This window comes from Patagioenas fasciata, chromosome 2, assembly GCF_037038585.1.
Source record: "Patagioenas fasciata isolate bPatFas1 chromosome 2, bPatFas1.hap1, whole genome shotgun sequence".
NCBI lineage: Eukaryota > Metazoa > Chordata > Aves > Columbiformes > Columbidae > Patagioenas > Patagioenas fasciata.
In genome coordinates this window covers 60,165,289-60,186,552 of record NC_092521.1, presented here as the reverse complement: position 1 = coordinate 60,186,552, position 21,264 = coordinate 60,165,289, and the positions used below count along the sequence as shown (strand labels likewise).

Here is a 21,264-nt window from a genome sequence, read left to right as displayed (position 1 = left end):
CTACTTGGTATCAATACATCAGAAGCAGTAAAACTTAGTGGCCCAGAATCTTTATTTTAATCTTATTTTCATTTGAGAGCCCTGAAGTCACTGTTATGTTTGGGACTGCTCCTTGTACAGGGTAGTGAGGATGGAAATTCTCTCAGATGATACTTGGTAGAGTCTGAATTAATTCTGAACTTACTCAATCCTCTCTCAGGATGTAAGGAGCTTTGTATGGAGGAGGCATCTGTCAATTAACAGGTGTTAGCACAGTAACAGCCAGAACTTATTTCCATGCATATAATCATCCATTTTACCTCATTTTTGAGGAACTTCGGGTATTCAGAAGCTACGGCAGTGGACACAACTGTAGGGGTGCCAACAATAATTGGAGTAATTGATCATGGTGAATGGAAAAGTTAAAATAAAAAGAATTGATAAAAACCAGTTTTGCTTCTCCACATCCCAACAAATATAATATTAAGAATTTAACATAGGACCACATTTGAAATTATCTCCAAGAGTATTTGTCCTATAATGGCTCAAAAACCTCTTATCTATGCGTTGCATGGTATCGGAAATGCAGTTAGCATGTGAAACAGATATTTCCTACATTTTTATCAAAGTAGATCCACTTAAGGAGAGGAAGAAAAAATTCTGGAGGGCTGAACAGGAATGTACTATGCAATTAAAATTATTGGTGGATGAATAATATCAAGACAATAGAAGTAAAAATTATTAAGGAATTAATACAGAGTCATGTTTAGAACCACAGAACCAGAAAAGAAAAAGTAAATTACTCACACTTAATTATAATGTATATTCAAAACATAATTGTCCCACTTTATGGAAAATTCATGTTGCATTCTCTCATTTCAAAAGTGGGGCACACAAGGTGTGAAGAAATTTGGAGGAGAACACACTGACACTCTATGCTGAGCTTTTTGAGTTTTGACTACTTCAAAAGAAGGTATTTCAAGTGTATGTGCCATCCCCTTCTCTTTTAAATGCACCATCAATAATGGTTTGGGTCACTTGAAGCATTTATGGTCAGCAACTCTCTGGAACTTTCAATACACTGCGATTTTGTCATGATGGGCATTTTAACACTGCTGTCTTCTTTCAGTGTCACTCTCTCCATCTTCAAGGTATGAGAGCTACCGCTTTGACCATGGTGGCCACAGAGGAATTTTTAGAAAGTCGTATGCAAATACTATGGGCATGCAGGTTTGGTTCAGAGACACTCACCAAGTTATGCACATAGATTAATGAGTAATTAGCATATGCTAATGATACCCAAGGACTCATCAGCACTACCCTCAAAACTGGCAGGTTGTCAGCTCCAGTTTAGGAGCAGCCTGCCACAGCAGCAACCCCTGAGTGAGGCAAAAGCACAAGGGATGAAACAAGGCAGAGTTTTGATTTTTTTTAAAAAAAGATCTGTTTCTCAGATGCTGACAGTTAAGAACTGAAGTCTTAGCTGAAGGCCACGTTTCTCATTTGAACTTTAACTAAATATGTATACAATCAGTCTGATAGTGTCTTGGGTAGTAAACTGGATGTGCAATAAAAACATAACATCAAAAAATAATTACAGAAAATGTACAGGTCCCACAACAAGTATAAAAAAAATCATTGAACTTCCAACAACTTCCCATATGTGGTATTGAGTTTAGAGAGGAAATATGAATTCTCTTCCACTTGTTTTAACTTTTTGTCTTTGATATAAGCGAGGCAGAAGTGAAGTAGACAGATTTTTCCCATTATCTCAATTGCAAACAGCAGCAATTCTGTTATGGATCAAAGAACTCACACTGTATTCACCTGGCATTTCTGATTCCAACTTTGATTGTGTATATACTATCCCTGTGTTTGTGCTTCCAGCAGTGGGGAAACTCTCCGTAAAGATTTCTCATTAGACTGATAGCTAAAATCAATTGTAGTTTGTGTTCAGGTAAGTATTATAACAAATTGATAAGGGCTTGAGAAGCCTCAACATTTTTTTGGTGAAATTTTATTATATAAAAAGACACTCCTTTCAATCACACAAGTGAGTGGGAAGGAAAAAGTACAAGTGGATTGAACAAGTGAAAAAAACAAAGACACACAAAAAAGGAGAGTCTTGCAAAAGAAAGTCATCAAAAAGAATCACATATATCAAATAATTCAGAAAAAGGACAGAAAAAGTATAGAAAAAGATGAAAAATAAGCAGAAAGCAGTGTTTACAGTTTATAGTTACATACTTGGGCTCCCCACATATTTTCGTACAGTATCTGATGTATCTTCTTTCTAAGACTTCATGGGGTGCAATGTGTATTTCAACCTCTGCAATGCAACCAGTTGCATTGATTAGATTCTCTTGGCTGAATATCTACGAGTCCCATATGAAACTACTGATGCTGTACTGGATAAAGACAAGTTTTCTGCTATTTTTTGGGAGGATTTTGCTTCATACTAAAGGATTTAAGTAAGAATGGCAAGAACTGTGGCCATTGTGTATGTGCCACCATCTATTCTGGGCAAATATTCCTTTAGACCAGCTTTCTGCATATCATGAGATGCTGCTAAGTGACAAGCAAAGCACCTTCAGTGGAAAAAACAAAGGCTGCAAAACAAATTTGGGATAGTAGAAGCTAAAAGTATGAAATGCATCTTCTCTAATGCATAAATTTTTTTAAGCACAGCATGCCTGCTGTCTTCCCAGTGAATTTGGGGTATTGTTAGAACTCAAAATGAAAAAAGCAATTGTCCTTTGCTGTGAAGAAACACTAACAAGCTGATTTTACACTGGAGCGTACTCATCTATTTAATTCAGAGTTTAGGTTTCTACTGTTCTACAGTGTCTTAGTAATATTTTTATATGAAATCTATAATAGCCATGGAACTACTCTGAACACTGGAATGTGTCAGTCCCTTCTGCCCATGATTCTGTACACCTGTTTTTAAAAAAACATGAACTATAGATGCAATACTTATTGGCTTCATGTAACATTTATATATAGTTAACCAAAAAAGAAGCACTATACGCAGCAGAAGAGAAAGGGTACAAAACCTTTATGTGCTGAGTGATATATAATGGATATTCATAGCTCTTACGCAGTAAAACAAGACTGTGCCTTCCCTGGACATTTACACTTAATGGCCTGGGCATGTTTGTGGCTATTTCATGTATGCCATTAAAATAATTTCAAGTATCCTGGGTAACATTTTAAAAGTCTTTTGAAGTATTCCCCCATTTTCTCACTCTGGAACATTCATATTATAGGGATCTTCCATATCATAGACAGAATATTAGTCTCAAGATAAATGCTAATATACATTTCTATTTCTGTGTATTACTAGTTCTGCTCTAATTTCTCTGATGGTTCTTTTTACCAACTATTTGACAGTACTTCCACATGCACTGAACACTTTCTTCTTGGCTGCCCTCCATTTCATCTGCACTTCTAAGGCTGAGAGCTAATCATACTGATTTTTTTCTTTTTTCCTCTCTTAGAAATTGGTCCAATGGGGCTTAAAGAAGCCTCCCATAAAAAGGGAAAGTACCCGTGAAATGAAATATTTGAGATGGTGGTGTCAAAATCTGACAATGGCAAGCACTTTTCCTGGCCAACTTCTTCTTGCTATTTTTTGCTCAGGTCTTCCATACTTTCTGATTAAATGTTGTTCCTAAAATGCAACATATATTCCAAATGCTGTTACAGTTCCATTAGCAAACCAGCTGCTTTTTGCTTTTACTCAAAAGTCTCTCCCAATCTATTTCTGTCTCACCAGCCCATGTATTTCATCATCACATCCCTATCTCCTCCTATTCCATTTCCTTAGCCCATTCTGTCCACCCCCCTCAAAGCCTTCCCTCCTATTTTCAACAATCCCTTGAGTTTCTTTTAGTCCCAGCAAGCTGGTCCACTTGCTGTCCAATGTGTACGCAAAACACCTTTAGCACAGTCCTTTCCAGACCAGTGATTGTTTGCATTGCTGCTGTCACTCTTTGTTCTCTGGTGGCAGTGACAGTACTCTTAGATAAGTAATTCACCAGAAATATAGGTGATCCAACCTGTTCCTCAAAAAAATAAGTTGGGTGCCTTCAGTCATCATCTGAAAGAACTTCAGGGTTTTCCACTGAATCATCACCTAGACTATAAAATTTCTTGCCCTTCAAATCTCTTTCCTGACAGTAGATCAAGCTTATGGTCAGACAGTTTCAATTTTTTTTGAGTTTTTAAATACTGCATACTAATAAATGCAGTTTTGCAATAAGTGATGATATTTTTACCATTATTGTAAACTTAATGAAATTTCAGCCATAATAGCACACAGTTCAGGAAAATAAAATCTCTCCTGTCATTCATCCCAAAATGTTGTTTTCAAAAAGTGTATAAGGGGTCATTTGGAGTACTGTTTTAAAGAAAAGGCATTTTCCAGGTTGGACAGAGAATTAGAAAAAAAAATAAAAAATCTTTAAAATATGAAAATCTGCTTTGTTGCACTGGTTCAAGCAAGCCATGCAAGTGCAATGTTATATTTGACTTTTTGGCTACTGACAGGATAATCTAGTAGATGAAGCATCTCAGTGAATTATAGCACTGTACTGAGTTTTCTTCCAGAAAGTCAGAAAGATCAAATGATGTTTGTAGCCGCTGAGATTGAGGGATTCCATTAGACATTGCCTCTCCCTTCCCTCTTTCTAATAAGATGGAAACTTTTTTGAAAATATGTGACAAATGACTACTCACAGCAGAAATAAATCACACACCACAGAGTACAGCATTATTAATAGTGCAATAATAGTAATAACTTACTGCGATAGCAAAGAAGTACTATTAGGAGGGACATGGTAGCTAATAGCATTTCCTCTAACAGGGGCTAAGGGACAAACCTTCCTTCACTACCTTATTTATAAGAGGAAGATTAAAGAAGCCTGTGTGACCAGTCACACACCTCAAAAATAGCCTTCACTAAAAGTAACTTGGATTTCATTAAGGGTGCAGCTGTTGAGAAGTGGTGAAGAATCCATATCAGAGATTTTTAGCATGTTTTAAAGGTTTGAACCAAAATATCCGAGGTATTCTCCGGCTTGTATGGATGTAAAAGAAAAAAAAAACCTTTTATCACAAAAAGCAAATCAAGGTAAACTTTCAATATTCATGTATCGGTTTTGTTTACCTGTAGCTTTTTACAGAAGAACAGAGTTTTTTTAAAAATTAATGATTATAATTAACGAATTAATTAAGTTAATGGACGAAAATACTAATTTCCTTCATGACTCATTTTTGCAAACAAAATTTGTAAACAACTACAGCTAGAGGAAAAAAAAATAAAGGCAGTAACCTCCACAGTTACCTATTCCAACACAGACCTGGGTGAACTGAGATCACATATGCAAGTATGTTTGGAAATGTGTATATATAAAATACTTATGAATAAAGCTGTGTTGATAATGGCATTTAACTTACTAAAGAAAAGCCAGAATACAGCGACTGAAAGAATCACCATGGAAATCTCCACACTAGAGTTTCTGCTCTCACACTATTATTATATCCAGAATATAGAAGTATTTCTGGAACTGCTGTACATCAGTGAATGACAGTAAAGGCCAAAACCACTCTACCAACCTCTTTTTCAAGCTAAACAAGTTACCAGTACCCTCATTCTCCAGAAAAAAATGTCTTAGAAAAGTTGAAAAAGCGGATGCCAATAGGTATGTTATAAATGAGTTTATTATTTGTGAGAACAATGAATTAACGCTACTCAAAAGAAAAGAGGGAATTAGGTAGATATTAGGCAAACCTTCCAAGACCAACCAGCTAAAGCAGCTTTCTCAGCTCATGAGCAGTGACCGGCAGTCATGATATACTCAACTTGATTCCAGTATAATCCAGTATAAGTCCCAAGACCGAGAGAAAAATAAATCTTCCATTGCAGTTTCTCATGTGTGACATACAAGAGACAACTGTTCAGACACCAAAATGGTCTTTAGAATATACACATGTGCCAGCTGAAGTGGAGAAACCACAGTTCCTGACAACAAAGGAAGCTCACAAACATTTTAAATCGTGGTCTGTTATGCTTCTGTAATGCTCCCTGTGTATGTGCGAGTGTGGGTTTGCACAGGCTCCTACATATTCATGAACAAGGCCCTTTTGTTGTGCAAATTCCAGCCTTTGCATTTTGATTACTTCCTTCTATATTTGTACAGTACACAGCCGCAGCACAGAGGACATTTCAAACCTTCTCCTCAATCAATGATACTACATTCATAAGCTTTGGAGAAAAGGAGGATTTATTTGTGCTAAGCATTCTTGCTGGCTAGATGGTTTTCTGTAAAAAAAAGTGGCCTTCTGGATTGGCCTTTGTGGCATGTTTAACACTCTCCTACTGTCTGTATAGATAACTAGGTGCCCACTTTCAGGATTTTTAATCAGCTCATGCAAATAGGTTTGGTGGGGGAGAAATGCAACAGTATCTAACTGCTAAAAGAGACACCCTGGATCTTATTGTAAATGGTATCTCTCTAAAAAAAAAAAAAAGAGCATTATGAAATGTATTATCATTTTGCATACATGAGTTTCTGAGTTTTGTTGTTGACTTTTTTTAAAGTGGGATTTTTTTTTTTTTTTTTAATGTTACTTTTGAATTCTGAGATGTTTCAGTCCTCCTGTATTTTGAGGTAGAAGGTTAAATGTTATTATGACTCTTGGAGAATAAAGGACCTGCTGCTGGGGCAATTCAAGTAATTCAGAACTGCCATATGAGACTAATTATTGCTACTGCTCACTGTGGAATTCAAAGGTTAAAATGTAGAGTTGAAACAATAAGTGAGTCCTTATGTGATTAAGAATGTATTAATTATTTTGTCTGCTTCTTCTCTGCTCACATATTACACAGAAATAACCTTGTTAGTCATATTCATCATCAGGAATATTAATCCAACAATGTCTGTTTACAGCAGAATATGTATATGAAAAAGGGACAATCAGAATAGAGTAAATAAATATCAAACATGGATATAAAGCCATCTGAAAGTAAAATGGTGTTTGGTCTCAAAATATTTTAAAAGAAGTCCTATTTTCATTATGACATACAACCATGTTGTGAAGGGAGAAGACAAACTGCATTTCAACAGAATAGCACAGTTTATGTTATCTCAGGATCATCAGAAGGAACATAACTTGCTGTCTGCTAATACATTAGGCAAACACAACACAATTCTTAGCTATTTCATTAAAAAGCTTTGTAATATTTGAATTACACCATTTACATTGGATATCTAGTGATCAGCTGAAAACTCATGCTGTGCCCTCTGGGTTGCAAAATATGCAAATATGAGCCCCTTGTATAAATACTACAGAGATTATAGCTTTCCTTCTGAGTTGTATGTTTATTGTGTTAACTGGACAGACATTAGGTGACTCTTTTTCAAACTACATATGATTCATTCCGTACAAATTCATGAGGAAATTTACTGGTTAGGCAACGGCAAATTAATGAATTATTGATGTACTCATTTATATTAATTGAGAATTTATAAATTTGTTCATTATTATGCTACACAACTTCAGCTGTTGAGCTTGCTGCTCGGTCTTAGGAGTCACTGAGTTCTCAATCTATTTGTGATAAAATTACAGTTTAGTACAGATGACTTTATTCTTCCAATAACTTGTCTTTTTTTGAGATGTGACTGTTTTTCTCATCAAAATTAGAGCTTTGACAGTGAAGTGTAATGGCTCAGGCATTTTTTTGTCAGTTGGAGAAAGTCTTTTGTAGGTGTGTATGTCATGGCTGTATTTGTCAAACAGGGACTAGAAAATAGCAGAACACTTTAAAAGGCACACTAGACATTTAGGATAAAGAAGCTTGTATATAATCCCTTCTTCTCTCTGTTTGCCATACTCAGCTATACTGTGGAGAATTTAATTGTGTGTGAGTTTCAGTGGAAGACACTCTGACTTATCAACACTGGGCCAGTCTGAGAGGAGCTTTGGCAGAGAGAAAATGCAATAAGTTTCCACTAGTAAAAAAGTTCTTCGATTAGGTACCATGATCAACACCAGAGTAAAAGTCCTGCAGATGAGTTAAACACAGAGCTCCTTCTTAAGTAGAATTTAAGTGAAACAAATAACTAACACAGAAGTTATTCCAGGTCAAGAATTTTTGGCAGAAGGTAAATTAAGAATTGAAATGAAATTAGAAAGGAAAAAAGTAGGAACAGAACTACAACATGTTACAGTATAACCGCGGTACTGCTAAACATCAGGAACTAACTAAACCTTTTCAATAGCAAAAATGCCACTTTACCAAAAATTAGAGCTATGTGATTCCTGAAGAAGCAAGGGGATGATACATATAAGAGATTCCTGTTTATTTTTTAAAGTTATTTTCAGAATTCAGCAATATGTACCACTTGAGGAAAGAATATAAGAAAAAAGGGAGAGGTAGTGAGAAAACAGATAAAACAAAACCACAGAGGATTCATATCATGGGTTATTAGGCTTTTAAAAAAAATATTACGAAGGTGTAAATGATGAAAAAGATCCTAGCAAACTTAAATAGTAAGTGTGTGATACTGAGAACTGTGAGCTAATATTATGTGAAATGACAAATCTATTTATTGCAGCTGCAGGAATGCTCATACTACTGCCCAACCCAAACTGACTTACAAATTCTATGACAAGTGTATGATTTATAATGATGAGCTTATGATTTGTAATGATCATATATAATGATCTATAATATATGATTTTTAATTGTATAATTAACACATGATAATACACAGTTTAGATAATCCACTAGGAATCCAGGGTTGGATGCTTCCCTTCAGGGAGATATAGACCTGAGTTGATATACACATCGGTGTATGAAGTCCCATAACAAGTGTCTCATGAGCATGTAAGGGGGCTCTCCTCATAAGGGAAAAAGAGGACGTTTCCTATAACTTAACTTCAAGGGTTAATTGACTAATACATTTTACATTAACACTAAAAATCGCCACAGAGGATTCACAGACAAATGAAATATTTCAGTCAGGTGTAGTGCCTGAAGCAAACACTGAACTTTCTGCTTCAGATAACTCTAGCATCTCTGTATCTACCACTGAGAAAATTAGTATGTCAGTCTTGGGTCACATACAGGCAAAAAAACCCCTGAGAAATTCTCATGTCACCACTCTGCAATGCTTGAGCTTAATATTTTTGCCAATGAAAGAAATAGATTCCAGATCTTAAAAGTGACAGAATACCACACTTCATTAGAATTTCTCTGATGAAGAAAAATAAAAATCAAAGACAAACAACGAAGGAATAGTTTAATGTAGTTCAATGGGTCTCTCTGAATGTGCAGTGTGAATAAACTTGGAAATATTTAAAGTAATTTGAATTTTAACATCTTGTCTATGAAACAGAAGAAAATATATTTCAGAAAAAGGATTGTGTCATGGATTTGTGGGTCCTTCTGTTCTCAAAACTGCAAGAACATACCTACTGTCTCCATCTCTCTACTCGGCTGGAGACTTAACAGCCCATCATTGGTTTTTCTCACTGTGTTTCACTTGACTTCAGCATGAATTTGTTTTGTTTTGTTTTGTTTTTTTCTTTTATTTTTTTCTTAAATACTTCTGGTCAGCACTTAATTAACTTGACCAGAAAGATTCCATACGTAGAAAATATTGCTTAATGTAAAAGGCAGAATTGCAGAAAACCATAAGAAAGAACATTTCAAAAGGAACAAAGAGTCTGTATGTGTTTATTTTTTTCAGTGCCTCCCCCTAAGAGATGAAAAACATTTCTGAATTCTTAGGACCCTCTTCCTATGCTCCCAAAAAGGTACCTCAGCCAGCTTGTTTTGCTAAAAGGAAAGTTTGGACAACTGCCTTTTGCAGTTTCCAGAGAGTGAATTGTGAACATTGCTTATGGCCTTTGTTATGGATTGCCTGGTTTACGACATCAGCAAAATGAATTCTATAACTTTGGTAGGAGTCTGAAAACTGTCTTCACACCTGATCTGGCTACGAGATATTTCACCTGTACCTGTTTTACTGCTTTTCTGGTATGTTTCTTCGATTGCATGTAATTAATGCAATCCAGTGCAAATTTACAGTACCTTCATCTGGACAGTTAGGTAGGCATTTCTGTAAGGATGACACTTGCCATTTCGGGGTCCTAAAATCAGAGACAGTCAGGGACTAATGCCCACACACATGGAACAGCAGCTCCAAAAGTTTGAAGAGAAATAAATGCACTTGTGCAGATCAACTGCATTCCTAGGCACAATGTCTCCAGTACATCCAATACTCAAAGTAATGAGAATGAAGTGTCTGAATACATTATCAATGTCCACGAATTATGGATATCTTGTTGACTCACTGATGATTCAACATTAAAACTCCCCAAACCAATGTGAAGCTGGTCAGGTGTAAAGCCTAGCTCTTGGAAAAATAAATGCTAGCCTCCTACCTCAAGTGTTCTAAATTACTGTGGGATACATTCACCATGTTAGATGCACAGTATTAATCAGCAAAAAGCTATTGTAGTGCCTAATGGAGTTCTGCATTACTTTTTTCTGATCAATGGATAGATTGCATGGGATTAGCCCTAATCGGGTGCTTGAAATAATGAGTATCTCTCCAGCCACAGCCACACAAAACTGTGCGTCCCACAAATCTCAGAAGAGATCGGACAGGAAAGAACACAAATTAAGTATTTACAAACTCCAATTCTGTGCAAAACTAAATAGAAAAATCAGGCAGTTTAAAAGAATCTGTGTTCATTCCTCCTGTATTTTAGACATCCTCCCAATTGTGTAGGTATTACATTTCATTAGACACGTGAACAGTTCAGTTTTATACATCTGAGTCCATATTTCATTTAAATGCAAAACAATATATTTAGTAAAAGAGAAATTTAATTGTCTGAAAGCTTAATTTTGATCCATTTATTTATCATAGTATCTCTGTGAATATGTCCATTTATTTTAATGGAGGGGATTTATTTTCTGAAACAAAGTAATACCAAAACTGAGGATGGATAATAAATACATAAAACTATTCTCTTAATGTTCATGCAACCCACATATGTATATATTTATAGGTGCTAAAACACAGTAAAAAATACAAACCTCTTCAAAAATACGCTTTAAAGCAATTGTCTACATTTAATATTTAAGCCTTAGGGAAAAATTAAAGCAACAACAGTTTTACTGCATAGTATTTTCATAACACATGGATGAGTACTTCACTTCTGATAAGACAGCATGCATCAGGAATTTCATGTATTAAGGTACTGGCAGATCAAGGGACAAAGCAAACAATGTTCAGAAATATGAAAAAGATGCTGATTAAAAAAAAAACAAAACAAACAAGGACCCAAATGAATCAATAACAGATTTTAAAATGAGCATTAGTGTTGCCCTATATAGGCTTCAGATGTTATCAAAGATACTGGTTTCTCTCGAGTCCTATTTTTTTTGCCTCTATATTTTTCTGCCAGTCTAAATTTAGTCTTTGTGTATTTCCAAATCAGACAGATAAAGCAGGCAAAAGGGAGGAATCAGATCAAAGACAATTAAGCATGACACATAAAGGCAGAGCTAGCTCGTAACAATAAAACACAGGAAAACAATCTTTTCATCAGGTTGCACGGTCCATGGATTGTAGGGGAAGATGATATTCAGATACTAATATGCAATTAAAATACTGCAGGAGGCCTGAAAAATCAGAGGTAAATCTCACATTCCACTTGAATATATACAACCACTATGCATAATTGATTAGTACTGATACGCCATAGATTAAAACAAAACAGCACAAAACGAACTATCTTATTAAAAAAAAAATCTCTATGATATAGAATGACTTTTTCATAATCAAAATCTGTAGAGAGTTACATACATTTTGAGACATATAAGAAATCAACTTTAAGTGATTAATCTGAATTAGTTTTAACAGCTAAATTTTAGTTAATGACAACTTCAGTTTCCAAAGATATTTTCCTTCAGAATCAGTTAAAATAAGTGGTTCTGCTCACAGACAGATATGCTACTCTGAATAGGCAAACATTAGTAAGTCTTTGGTCATTACCTTTTTACTCCAACATAACTCCTTCTCCTTTAATAAAATGCATACTTGCTAATACAGTTTTAGCCAAAGAGTCAGATGAGTGGGATATTCACAAAGAATGAGATGAAGCTAAATCCTAGGGTTTTTTTTTTCTTTCTTTATTTGCTTGCTTGTTTGGTTTTCCCCAGAGTAGTATGGTGGTTTTCAGGCACTGGTTTTGGCATCTTATTAATTTTCTAGTATTGCATATGTATACTTCCTGAACTAATTTCACATGAGGTATTTTGAGGCCTAGGGAAAGGAATGATTTAGCAAATTATTCTTCCTAAAATTGAATAAGGCCCACAGCTTAATCATTGAAGTTAAACTGAAACATGGGTCAGGCATTACTAATTTTTACTTAGACAATATTATATAAAAAAATAATGATATCTTTGTGATTGTTAATGATGAAGTCATCACAGAAAATTGACATGAGTCTGGATATACAAAGTTACGAGCTAAATGATAATTCCTACCTGTAACAAACTGAAAAGAAATTTTGGTCATAATCACCTTAGGCTCCAGGGTCCATTTGATCCATGTTTTTGTGACCATCAGCTGTACTTTTGTGAATGTTTGTTAATGATATTGAATAAGTAAGTACACATCAAAAAGTGTATAAGGATTTTTAACAAGGCAGTGTGGTTAACCCGAGAGTGTAGAGACACCTGTAATTTTCTGGATTGCTTCAGAAAATTCAGGCTCCGCATTAGGGAATATGAAAAACTTAGAAAAGTCCAGAACCATAAAATACAAGATGAAACATCTCCAAAGACAGAGATAAACGCATAGTTATTTCTGCACAGAAACACGGAAAAGACATTGGACTTCACAGTAAGATATAAAATGCATTAAAAAGATGTGAAATGGAGGCAAAACAGAGCTCCACAGACATTTAAAATGGATCTGAGGATGGAAATGGAAATGAGGATTAAAAGTGCAGGCAGAAAAAAGAGCTAGCCTTATTATGAGTTCAAAATGTTCTCTGTACTCCTGCTTGCAATTATACTCTAAGGTGGCAATCAGTCATCAGGAACATCCAAAAAGAGTAATATCTACTATAACGGAAGTTATTCCATTCATACTGTGTGATAAGCCTTTTTCCGTGATCCAGAATTAATTTATTCTACGTCAAAAGTACTCAAATTATACCACACTAGTATTTAAGGACAGTGAGGCTCACAAACCTTTAAGAATGACAATTCAGCTGCAGTTAAATAAGTCAGAGGAAGATTAAGGTCATTTTAAGTATAAGATATATTAATGTTTATTTCAAACACTGAGTTGAATGTATTGAAAAGTAATATTCAACAAATGGAAGTCCGTGGAGAAGCCATGTATTCCATCTTTCTTTACAATGAGAGGCTAATCTAACTTATCAGACTGCTACTCAAAAATCACTGCATATTTCTTCTTCTTGCTGCTTCTCCTTAGCTCTTACCTTCCAGACTCAAATGTGAACCACGTTGAGTCACGCCCGTATCTCCTCAAAGAGCTCAGAGGCCACATGACCAGCTTGACCTTCGCGTTGTGGATGTCCCAGAGATAGATGTTTTCATGTGTGATCTGCATTGTACATTCTCCATAGATATCTAAATTTGGTGTAGGCATAAGATATACATTGAATCGTTCTGGAAAAAAAAGCAAACAAACAACAACACAACAGAACAAAATAAGGCATCACCAGTCAAAGCAAAATTTTATACTGGGAAAAAAAACACCACCACCACCACCACCGCCAAAAGTGTCTTTAGTTACTGATGGATCAGAAATGAAGGCCAAATTTCTAGCCTTGAACAGAGGTGAAGATCCACTGATGTTGAAGAAGTCATGCTAGTGTACATGAAAGGAGTGAGTTAACGGTTAGACTCAGTAATCTTAAAGGTCTTTTCCAACCAAAATAATTTTATGATTCTATAAGAGGAGAATCTTCTTCATTTCATTTTCATTATAAATAATGCAGCAAATTGAAACATCTTTCACAGACGATCTGCATAGTCTTCTTTGACATATGTCCCCAGCAACTTAACTAAAGTCCTTTATTCTCACATTAAGGTCCATGACTCTTTGCAAATCAAAATTCACAATGACTTGAACTGTGATAGAGGCTCCTCTGTCAAAGAAAAGAACCACATGCACCTTGGCAAAACACGTATGTATAACTATTGCCCGTTAGAAAAATTGTCCTTGAAACTGCAAAGCCAGATTTACTTATTGAAACTTGTTAAAAATTACGTTCTTTGTGTTCAGTTTCTATTTATTTGCCAAACTCATTATTATTTGTCAAATTAATCACATTTTTAATCATCTATTGCTCTCTTCAAAAATCCAATTCAACACAATATATTATTATTGTCATGACACCAATTACTATCAGCTGCACTTCCACTGCAGAGTGACCTCATTGGAGTAAGAGGTCAAGGGCATTAACAATTTTTTGAAGTGTCTGAATTGCATGTGATTTAACAAGCAATACAAAACTATCCTTTGAAAAAGCAACAACAAAAAAGACAAACAAAAAACCAAACCCAAACCAAAACAACAACAAAACCAAAACCAAAACAAAACCACACACCGCAGGATGATATAAAACACCATTAACTCATACAGAAGGAAGTAAACCATGGTAACACCAAGAGAATTTTAAATTAAAAAGTATTTTTCTTTGAAGAATAAGTAGTGTTTCTACAAGCTACTTCTACAGAGAATAAAAACTGTTAAATTTCAGGTTGTACAGCGGGAAGTGCTAGCCTATATTTCAACTCCAAAGGCACTGAAATCTTAGTGCTTAATAGCATAATATGGGAGATTGTGGCTGATTGACAACTTCCTCTCACAATTTCCGTTCATGTTTGAAATACAATAGAAATGCAAAATAGCAATGCTACTGCACTGAAGAGTATTGACAAAAAAAGGTAAGAATGATTTAAAGTATGAGCACGACCAATATTCATTCAATAAACAGTACTGGGAAAATGTACTTTAAAGGGACATCTGACAGGAAAATTGTCTCCAACAACTTAATAAATGAATGACAGTTTGGTGTGAAGCATTTTCAATCCATCATTTGTACTGATATTTTTTATGGTGTCCTCATAAAAATCAGGAAGGAATTTAAACTAATCAGAAGATGAATGAAGTGAGATAAATTTATCAAAACAGTCAAAATTAAATACAGCTTCTCAATATGCTTGACATTCAGTATGACATACATTACATCTCCCTTTTAAAAATATTTGATACTTATTTTTTTGACAAATTAGTGAAAATTTTGGAAATAATGACAATATAAAATACGTTAGAAAACTGTGAGTATATGTGTGTGTGTGTGTGTGTGTGTGTGAATAAAGTAGCAAAAGTTTGACTGAGGAATTAATGGAATCAGGGAACTGCTGGGTGAGCAGTCAGAATTGCCATCCTGCATAGCTGTAAGTAATCTTGTCATCCCCAATGTTATTCTGTTTCAGTCAATTTAATTTTGTCCTATTAATGACTCCCCAATTGATTCATTCAGTCTCAGAGCCATTCAACCTCTTCTGCCAGGCTCTGGTTCTCATTAATCACACTAATGGGTTAGCCCTAAAAGTTTCATTTTATGCTAAGGTCCCCAGCGTGAATTTCCTAATGTTTTGTAAAACTCTTCTGACACACAGAACAAATAGATTAGCAGGTGCTGCTGAGATCACTGCAAATTTCCCTTAAGTCTCAGAGGAGTGAGTTGGACACAGGACTAACCTAATGCCTACTGTAGTAAATGGAAAGACTTACATGGGAGTATGGGTCAACGACTGCATTGTGAAGGAAATGATGGCGAACGAGACAACTTACATTTTGCAATGGGATTATATTTACACATATGTATGTATATGTCCTTTTTCATTGTCCATATGTCACTGTGATGGTTATGCAAAAATGCCTAGGAGCTATGCAGGTGTGCTTTTATCATATATTAGACTCCAGTTTTGCATTGCCAAGCTGTTACTTCCTGTAACTACCTCCTCTATTTGAAAGAAAGACACATGCGACTGACATACTGGCTAGTTCCCTCAGCCTCTATTTACATTACATGAAATCACACAATGTGTTTACGGGGGAATGGGGCTACTATATGAGAATGGAAATCTTTCCCTTTCCCTGTCTTCACTAACAGAGTGCCTCAGACAGTAGATAAAAGGTGCAATTATTTTCTGAAGTAAACCTCAAACTGTTGAATTGAAGGCACAAAATATTTCCACCTGTTTTAGAAGTTACCAGGATACTCGTGAAATGCTCAACTTCTCTGAAGTGTTCAACGATATTATTGCATGAAGGGTATTCAGGACATAACATATCCTCAAACTGTCAGGAAACATTTGCTGACTTTGCATGGGAGGTCGGCGTCTAAGGTGAGGTGTCACGGATTAAAGAAAGTATGTCTGATTAAACCGAACATCAGCTGCAGGGCAAAATGTAGCACCCTTGGAACTTACTCAAATTGGCAAGAAAAGCAAATGTACAAACATATGTGCTGGAGAGGATTAAAGATGGATATATTGCTTTTGAAACAATAACTTGTGAATACTTTTGAGTAGTGGGAAATTGAGGACGTGGAAAGGTGTGGATACCATCAAATGATTCTATGAATTAAAAAGCAGGGTCCAATTTTTCCATTTTAGAAAATATTTGAACAGATGTCTCGTTAATGGTAATGGCAATACAATAATTCAGTTTTTGAGGCAAGATTTTGCCCTAAACTCATCCAGGCAAGAACAAGCATTCATAGGTTAGATTTGGGAATCCCAGCTGAATTCTGTCACCAGATCTTCTGAATCACATTGAATAAGATATTTAGCTTCTCTGTGGGTCAGTCACCATTTGCATATGAGTGGGAAGAGATAATAGCAGTTCACTGGGTAGTAAGGTTAAGTAAATAGAAGTTAATGAGGAAACAGGAAAATAGGAATATGCAAGAAACCAAACAAGTAGATGCTATCCTATTCGACAAGAGCGTGCTGAGACTAAGCAGGTGCAACTCCTCAGCACTTAGCATCACTGTCCTCCTCCCTCCTCTAAAACTGGTAAGAGCAAAGTTCAGGGAGTAGAGGAGCCAGGATGAGAAAAAAATGCTGATATATTGCACCGCTTATTATTCCACTCTATTCAATGTAGCTGGTCTTTCCGATTTCCTTGAATAAGCAGAGCAATGCTTCATCATACACTTCATGCATGTAAAGGTGTTCAGCATTTGGGCTTGGGCAAGAACATCACCTTTAATAACTTTTTGCAGAGCACGGGAGTTTAAGAGTCCTCGTTAAAATGAGCATATTGACTGAGACAGAGACTTGGCAGCAACTCTGAAATGCTCTCAGTCTTCCAGATCGAAGTCCAGCTGTACTAGGGAAGCAAAACCACTGTGAGGCCCAGTGATCCTGGTTCTGACCATTTAATCTCTGGATTCCCTTGTCTAAATCATCCCAGTTGGAAAACTGAGGGAATAACATTGCAGTCTTGAAATCCGGATGATTTGTTTCATTTCAGCTTTAATACAAAGGAAAAATGACTTACGGAAGGAAGCAGCCAGATTGGTGGGAGCTATATAAGAAGAGGATTTAAAAGCTACCATTCAGTTTCTAGCTGGAAGAAAATCCCTCTACTTCTATGTGACTTCTGCTGCTGACACTCTTTAGTTAATTTTCACATGGGAAAAGGCTCTAAGTCTTGAAGCCACAGCATTTTGTATTCTTTCAGATGTCAGGTCTATTAAAACAATTCCTTCCTGCTTTACACAGTGAGGAACCAGGACTTCAGAATTAATTTTATCCCTTTGCTTATAATTATTCTGCTTTGCTTCTATGTGTGGAAATGTTTATTAACATCTCAATTAAAATAAAAAGGATACCATGAATAAATTAAATTGTTTCACTGATAAGTAGGAATGTAGAGAAGAATCTGAAAAGTAATTGGATTACTCAACTATTAAAACTGTCAACACGTTTCTTTACTGAATAAAGCTGGCTATGTTTATTTTATTTATTTATTTATTTATTTTTAGCAAGGTGTAAAAATGAATTAAGGATAAGAGAAGATGAATAGAAAACATGCAAAATGCTTCTATGTAGTAAATCACAAAGAGGGATTCTACAGCCCCTAGAAAATGCCCTAAAACAAGTCAGCTCTGTGAACGTAATTACAAAGTCTCTGTGCTTTGGCTGTAGTTTGTAATCTCAATATGTAGCACTAAGAAATAAGTCATAATCCTCTTCTGAGGATTCAAGGACATTGTTCACTATGAAAAGCTACATTTTTACTAACAGAAATTTACAAATGTCCTGCAATTAAATCCAGGAAGCAAGACAGTTGCACTGTGGACTCTTTTAAAATAAATAATAAAGGTAAAACAAATGTTATGAAAAAGAGGAAAAACTTTACAAAAGAAGTAATTTTATGATATATTACTTTAAATATTAGGCAGGGAGTAAAATTAAAAAATGAATTATCTTTCAAACTTTTCCAGACTCCTAAAATAAAATTAGTTTTATAATGCATTTAAAAAAAAAAGTGCCAAGGCAGCATTTAACACATAATAGAAAAGCACAATATTGACATCCCAGGCATGAAAGGCAACACTGTATACTCTCCATTTGGATTACTTCTTCCAAATTACTTTTATAGAGAATGAAAATACAGTGACATATTGGAAAAAGGGATGTTTTGGAAAAAAAAAAAATCACGAGCACAGACAAATGCATTGAGAGCTGGAAAGGCAGTCTCCAGTTCTTCTAAATGAAGACAGCACTCTATAGTCATGATTTCCCTAGCAGCAGATTGAGAAACCTAAGGAATACGGAACACATGTGTAATTATCACATGATGTTGCTCAGAAGACTACTTGTCAACAGTGTTATCAGATCCAACTGAGTCCAGGTTTTCTTTCCTGGAGTTATAATTGTGTATTATTATTTGTCTTAGCATTGTATATACAGCTCCACTGTCATTATACCAAATTGTTATCTGAATAGGATCATGTAGTCTTTACGGCTTTTGATTTAATACTATATTTCCATTCTGTATCAAATAATCTAAATGAACATTCATTAGCAGTAAGACTGTGTTTGGTATGAAAAAAAAACAGAACCAGAGTTGCTGCTATAGGGCTGAGGAACACAAACGAATCACTTAGATGCAGGAGAGAGAAGGTAAAATGGTTGGAGAGCAACATAAGCTTCATTTCAAATCTCATTTTTATTGGAATCTGTGTATCATTCCAAACCAAGAAGCCATTAGTTGTGAGCCTTAAATATAAAAAGAAAACCACCTAAGGGTCATTTTCTGCAGTGGAGTTTACATAGTAACATTTGCAATAATACTTCTTGAAAGTAATAACAGATCAAATCCAGTAAGAAGCTTTCTGTTGCTGATGTGCTTTGCACATAATTGCTTAGATGTTTTCTCTATTCTTCCTACAACTCTCAATAGCCAGAGGTCTCTGCCGTAAGCAGGGCAGATCTATAGTTTGGCTCTTTTAGCTATTACCAACTGCAGAATTGCTTGGTGCTGGAGGGTCAAGCAACAGCACAACCACAATAAAATAGATCTCACTAGCACTTACTGAACAATTCAGAAATATAAAAGAACAGCCCTTTTAGATTGCTGCACTACCATCAATTTTTGTCCACATGTGACAGAAATGCCTGATGAATGTATGGCTTTTTAGCCATGACATTTGCACACCAAAATTTTCCAGTCTTTGGAACAAACTGTTTTGTAAATCATATTGTTGCATTCCATTACTCTCCAACCATTTTACCTACTCTCTACTTCAAATCTAAGGGACTTGTGTATCAGAGGGACCCTGGAGAGGGATCTGGACAAATTAGAGAACTGGGCAACTACCAACTGCATGAAGTTTAACAAAGGCAAGTGCCAGATTTTGCACCTGAGACATGGCAACTCTGGCTGTACATACAGACTGGGGAGCAAGATGCTGGAAAGCAGCTCTGCGAAGAGGAATCTGGGAATTCTGGTCAACAGCAAGTTGAACATGAACCAGCAGTGTACCCTGGCAGGCAAGAGGGCCACCCGTGTCCTGGGGTGCATCAAGCACAGCATTGCCAGCTGGGCGAGGTAGGTGGTTGTCCAGCTCTGCTCTGCACTGGTGCAGCCTCACCTGGAGCACTGTGTGCAGTTCTGAGCACCACACTAAAAAGAGGATATAAAGCTACTGGAGAGCGTTCAGGAGAGGGCTACAAAGCTGAAGGGTTTAAGGGGGAAGTTGTATGAGGAGCAGCTAAAGTCACTTCGTTTGTTCAGCCTGAAGAAGAGGAGACTGAGACCTCACCGTGGTCTACGGCTTCCTCACAAGGAAAGGAGGAGTGCCAGGCCCTGATCTCTTCTCTCTGGTGAACAATGAGAGAACCAGAGGGAATTGCAGGAAGATGTGCCAGGAGAGGTTTAGGTTGGACATTAGGATAAGGTTCTTCACTGAGAGGGTGGTGGAGCACTGGAACAGGCTCCAAGCCTGACAGTGTTCAAGAAGAGACTGGACAATGCTCTCAGACACGTGGTATGAACTGTGCGGTTGTCACATGCGGGGACAGGAGTTGGGCTCGATGATCCTTGTGTGTCCCTTCCAATTCAGGACATTCTATGATTCTACAATTCTGTGTCACAGACATCATCAGATGTCCTCCTTTCTGAAATCAAAAGCTCATCTCAGGAGAGCCACAAGAGTGAGACTGGAGGGATTAACAGGCTCAGATGCAATAAAAAGAAGTGTTAGACAAACCATAGAAAACATATATATTTTCCTTGCAAGTGCTTTCTGAAGTGTGAGTCATTTGGTATAAAAAAATATAAGTAGCAAGAAACAACGAGTGTTTATGGTCCCAGGGCATATACAATAACAATTAAGAAAATTATTACAAATGTTTCAAATTGAAGGTACTGACTATGGTGGTCATATACGGGGAGTAAACCAGAAACTTACACAATAGAAAAGTTACTGTTTTTTCAAATGGAATGTACTGATCCCTTCTGTGAATAACCTTAGAAGTACATGAGAAACACCATGCAAACGTCCTATAAGGAATGCAATGGCCAAGTAGTTGGACAGATGAGGTACATAGCATATTAAAAGTATTATTGCTAGGAAAATGTAAAGCATCTCATTAGAAGAAAATTATCAGGCTAGTTCTTTTACAACCAAGGA

The 21,264-nt window shown here is 36.1% G+C and overlaps 1 protein-coding gene across 1 annotated transcript in view; it reads right to left on the bottom strand.

Annotated features, from left to right (window-relative positions):
* The window catches only part of DOK6 (docking protein 6), a 247,265-nt gene that overhangs the window by 75,280 nt on the left and 150,721 nt on the right, over nt 1–21,264 (bottom strand). Inside the window, exon 5 of the mRNA XM_065830731.2 lies at nt 13,519–13,708. Within this exon, the coding sequence (XP_065686803.1) occupies nt 13,519–13,708 (190 nt within the window). The remainder of the gene's footprint in view (nt 1–13,518; nt 13,709–21,264) is intronic.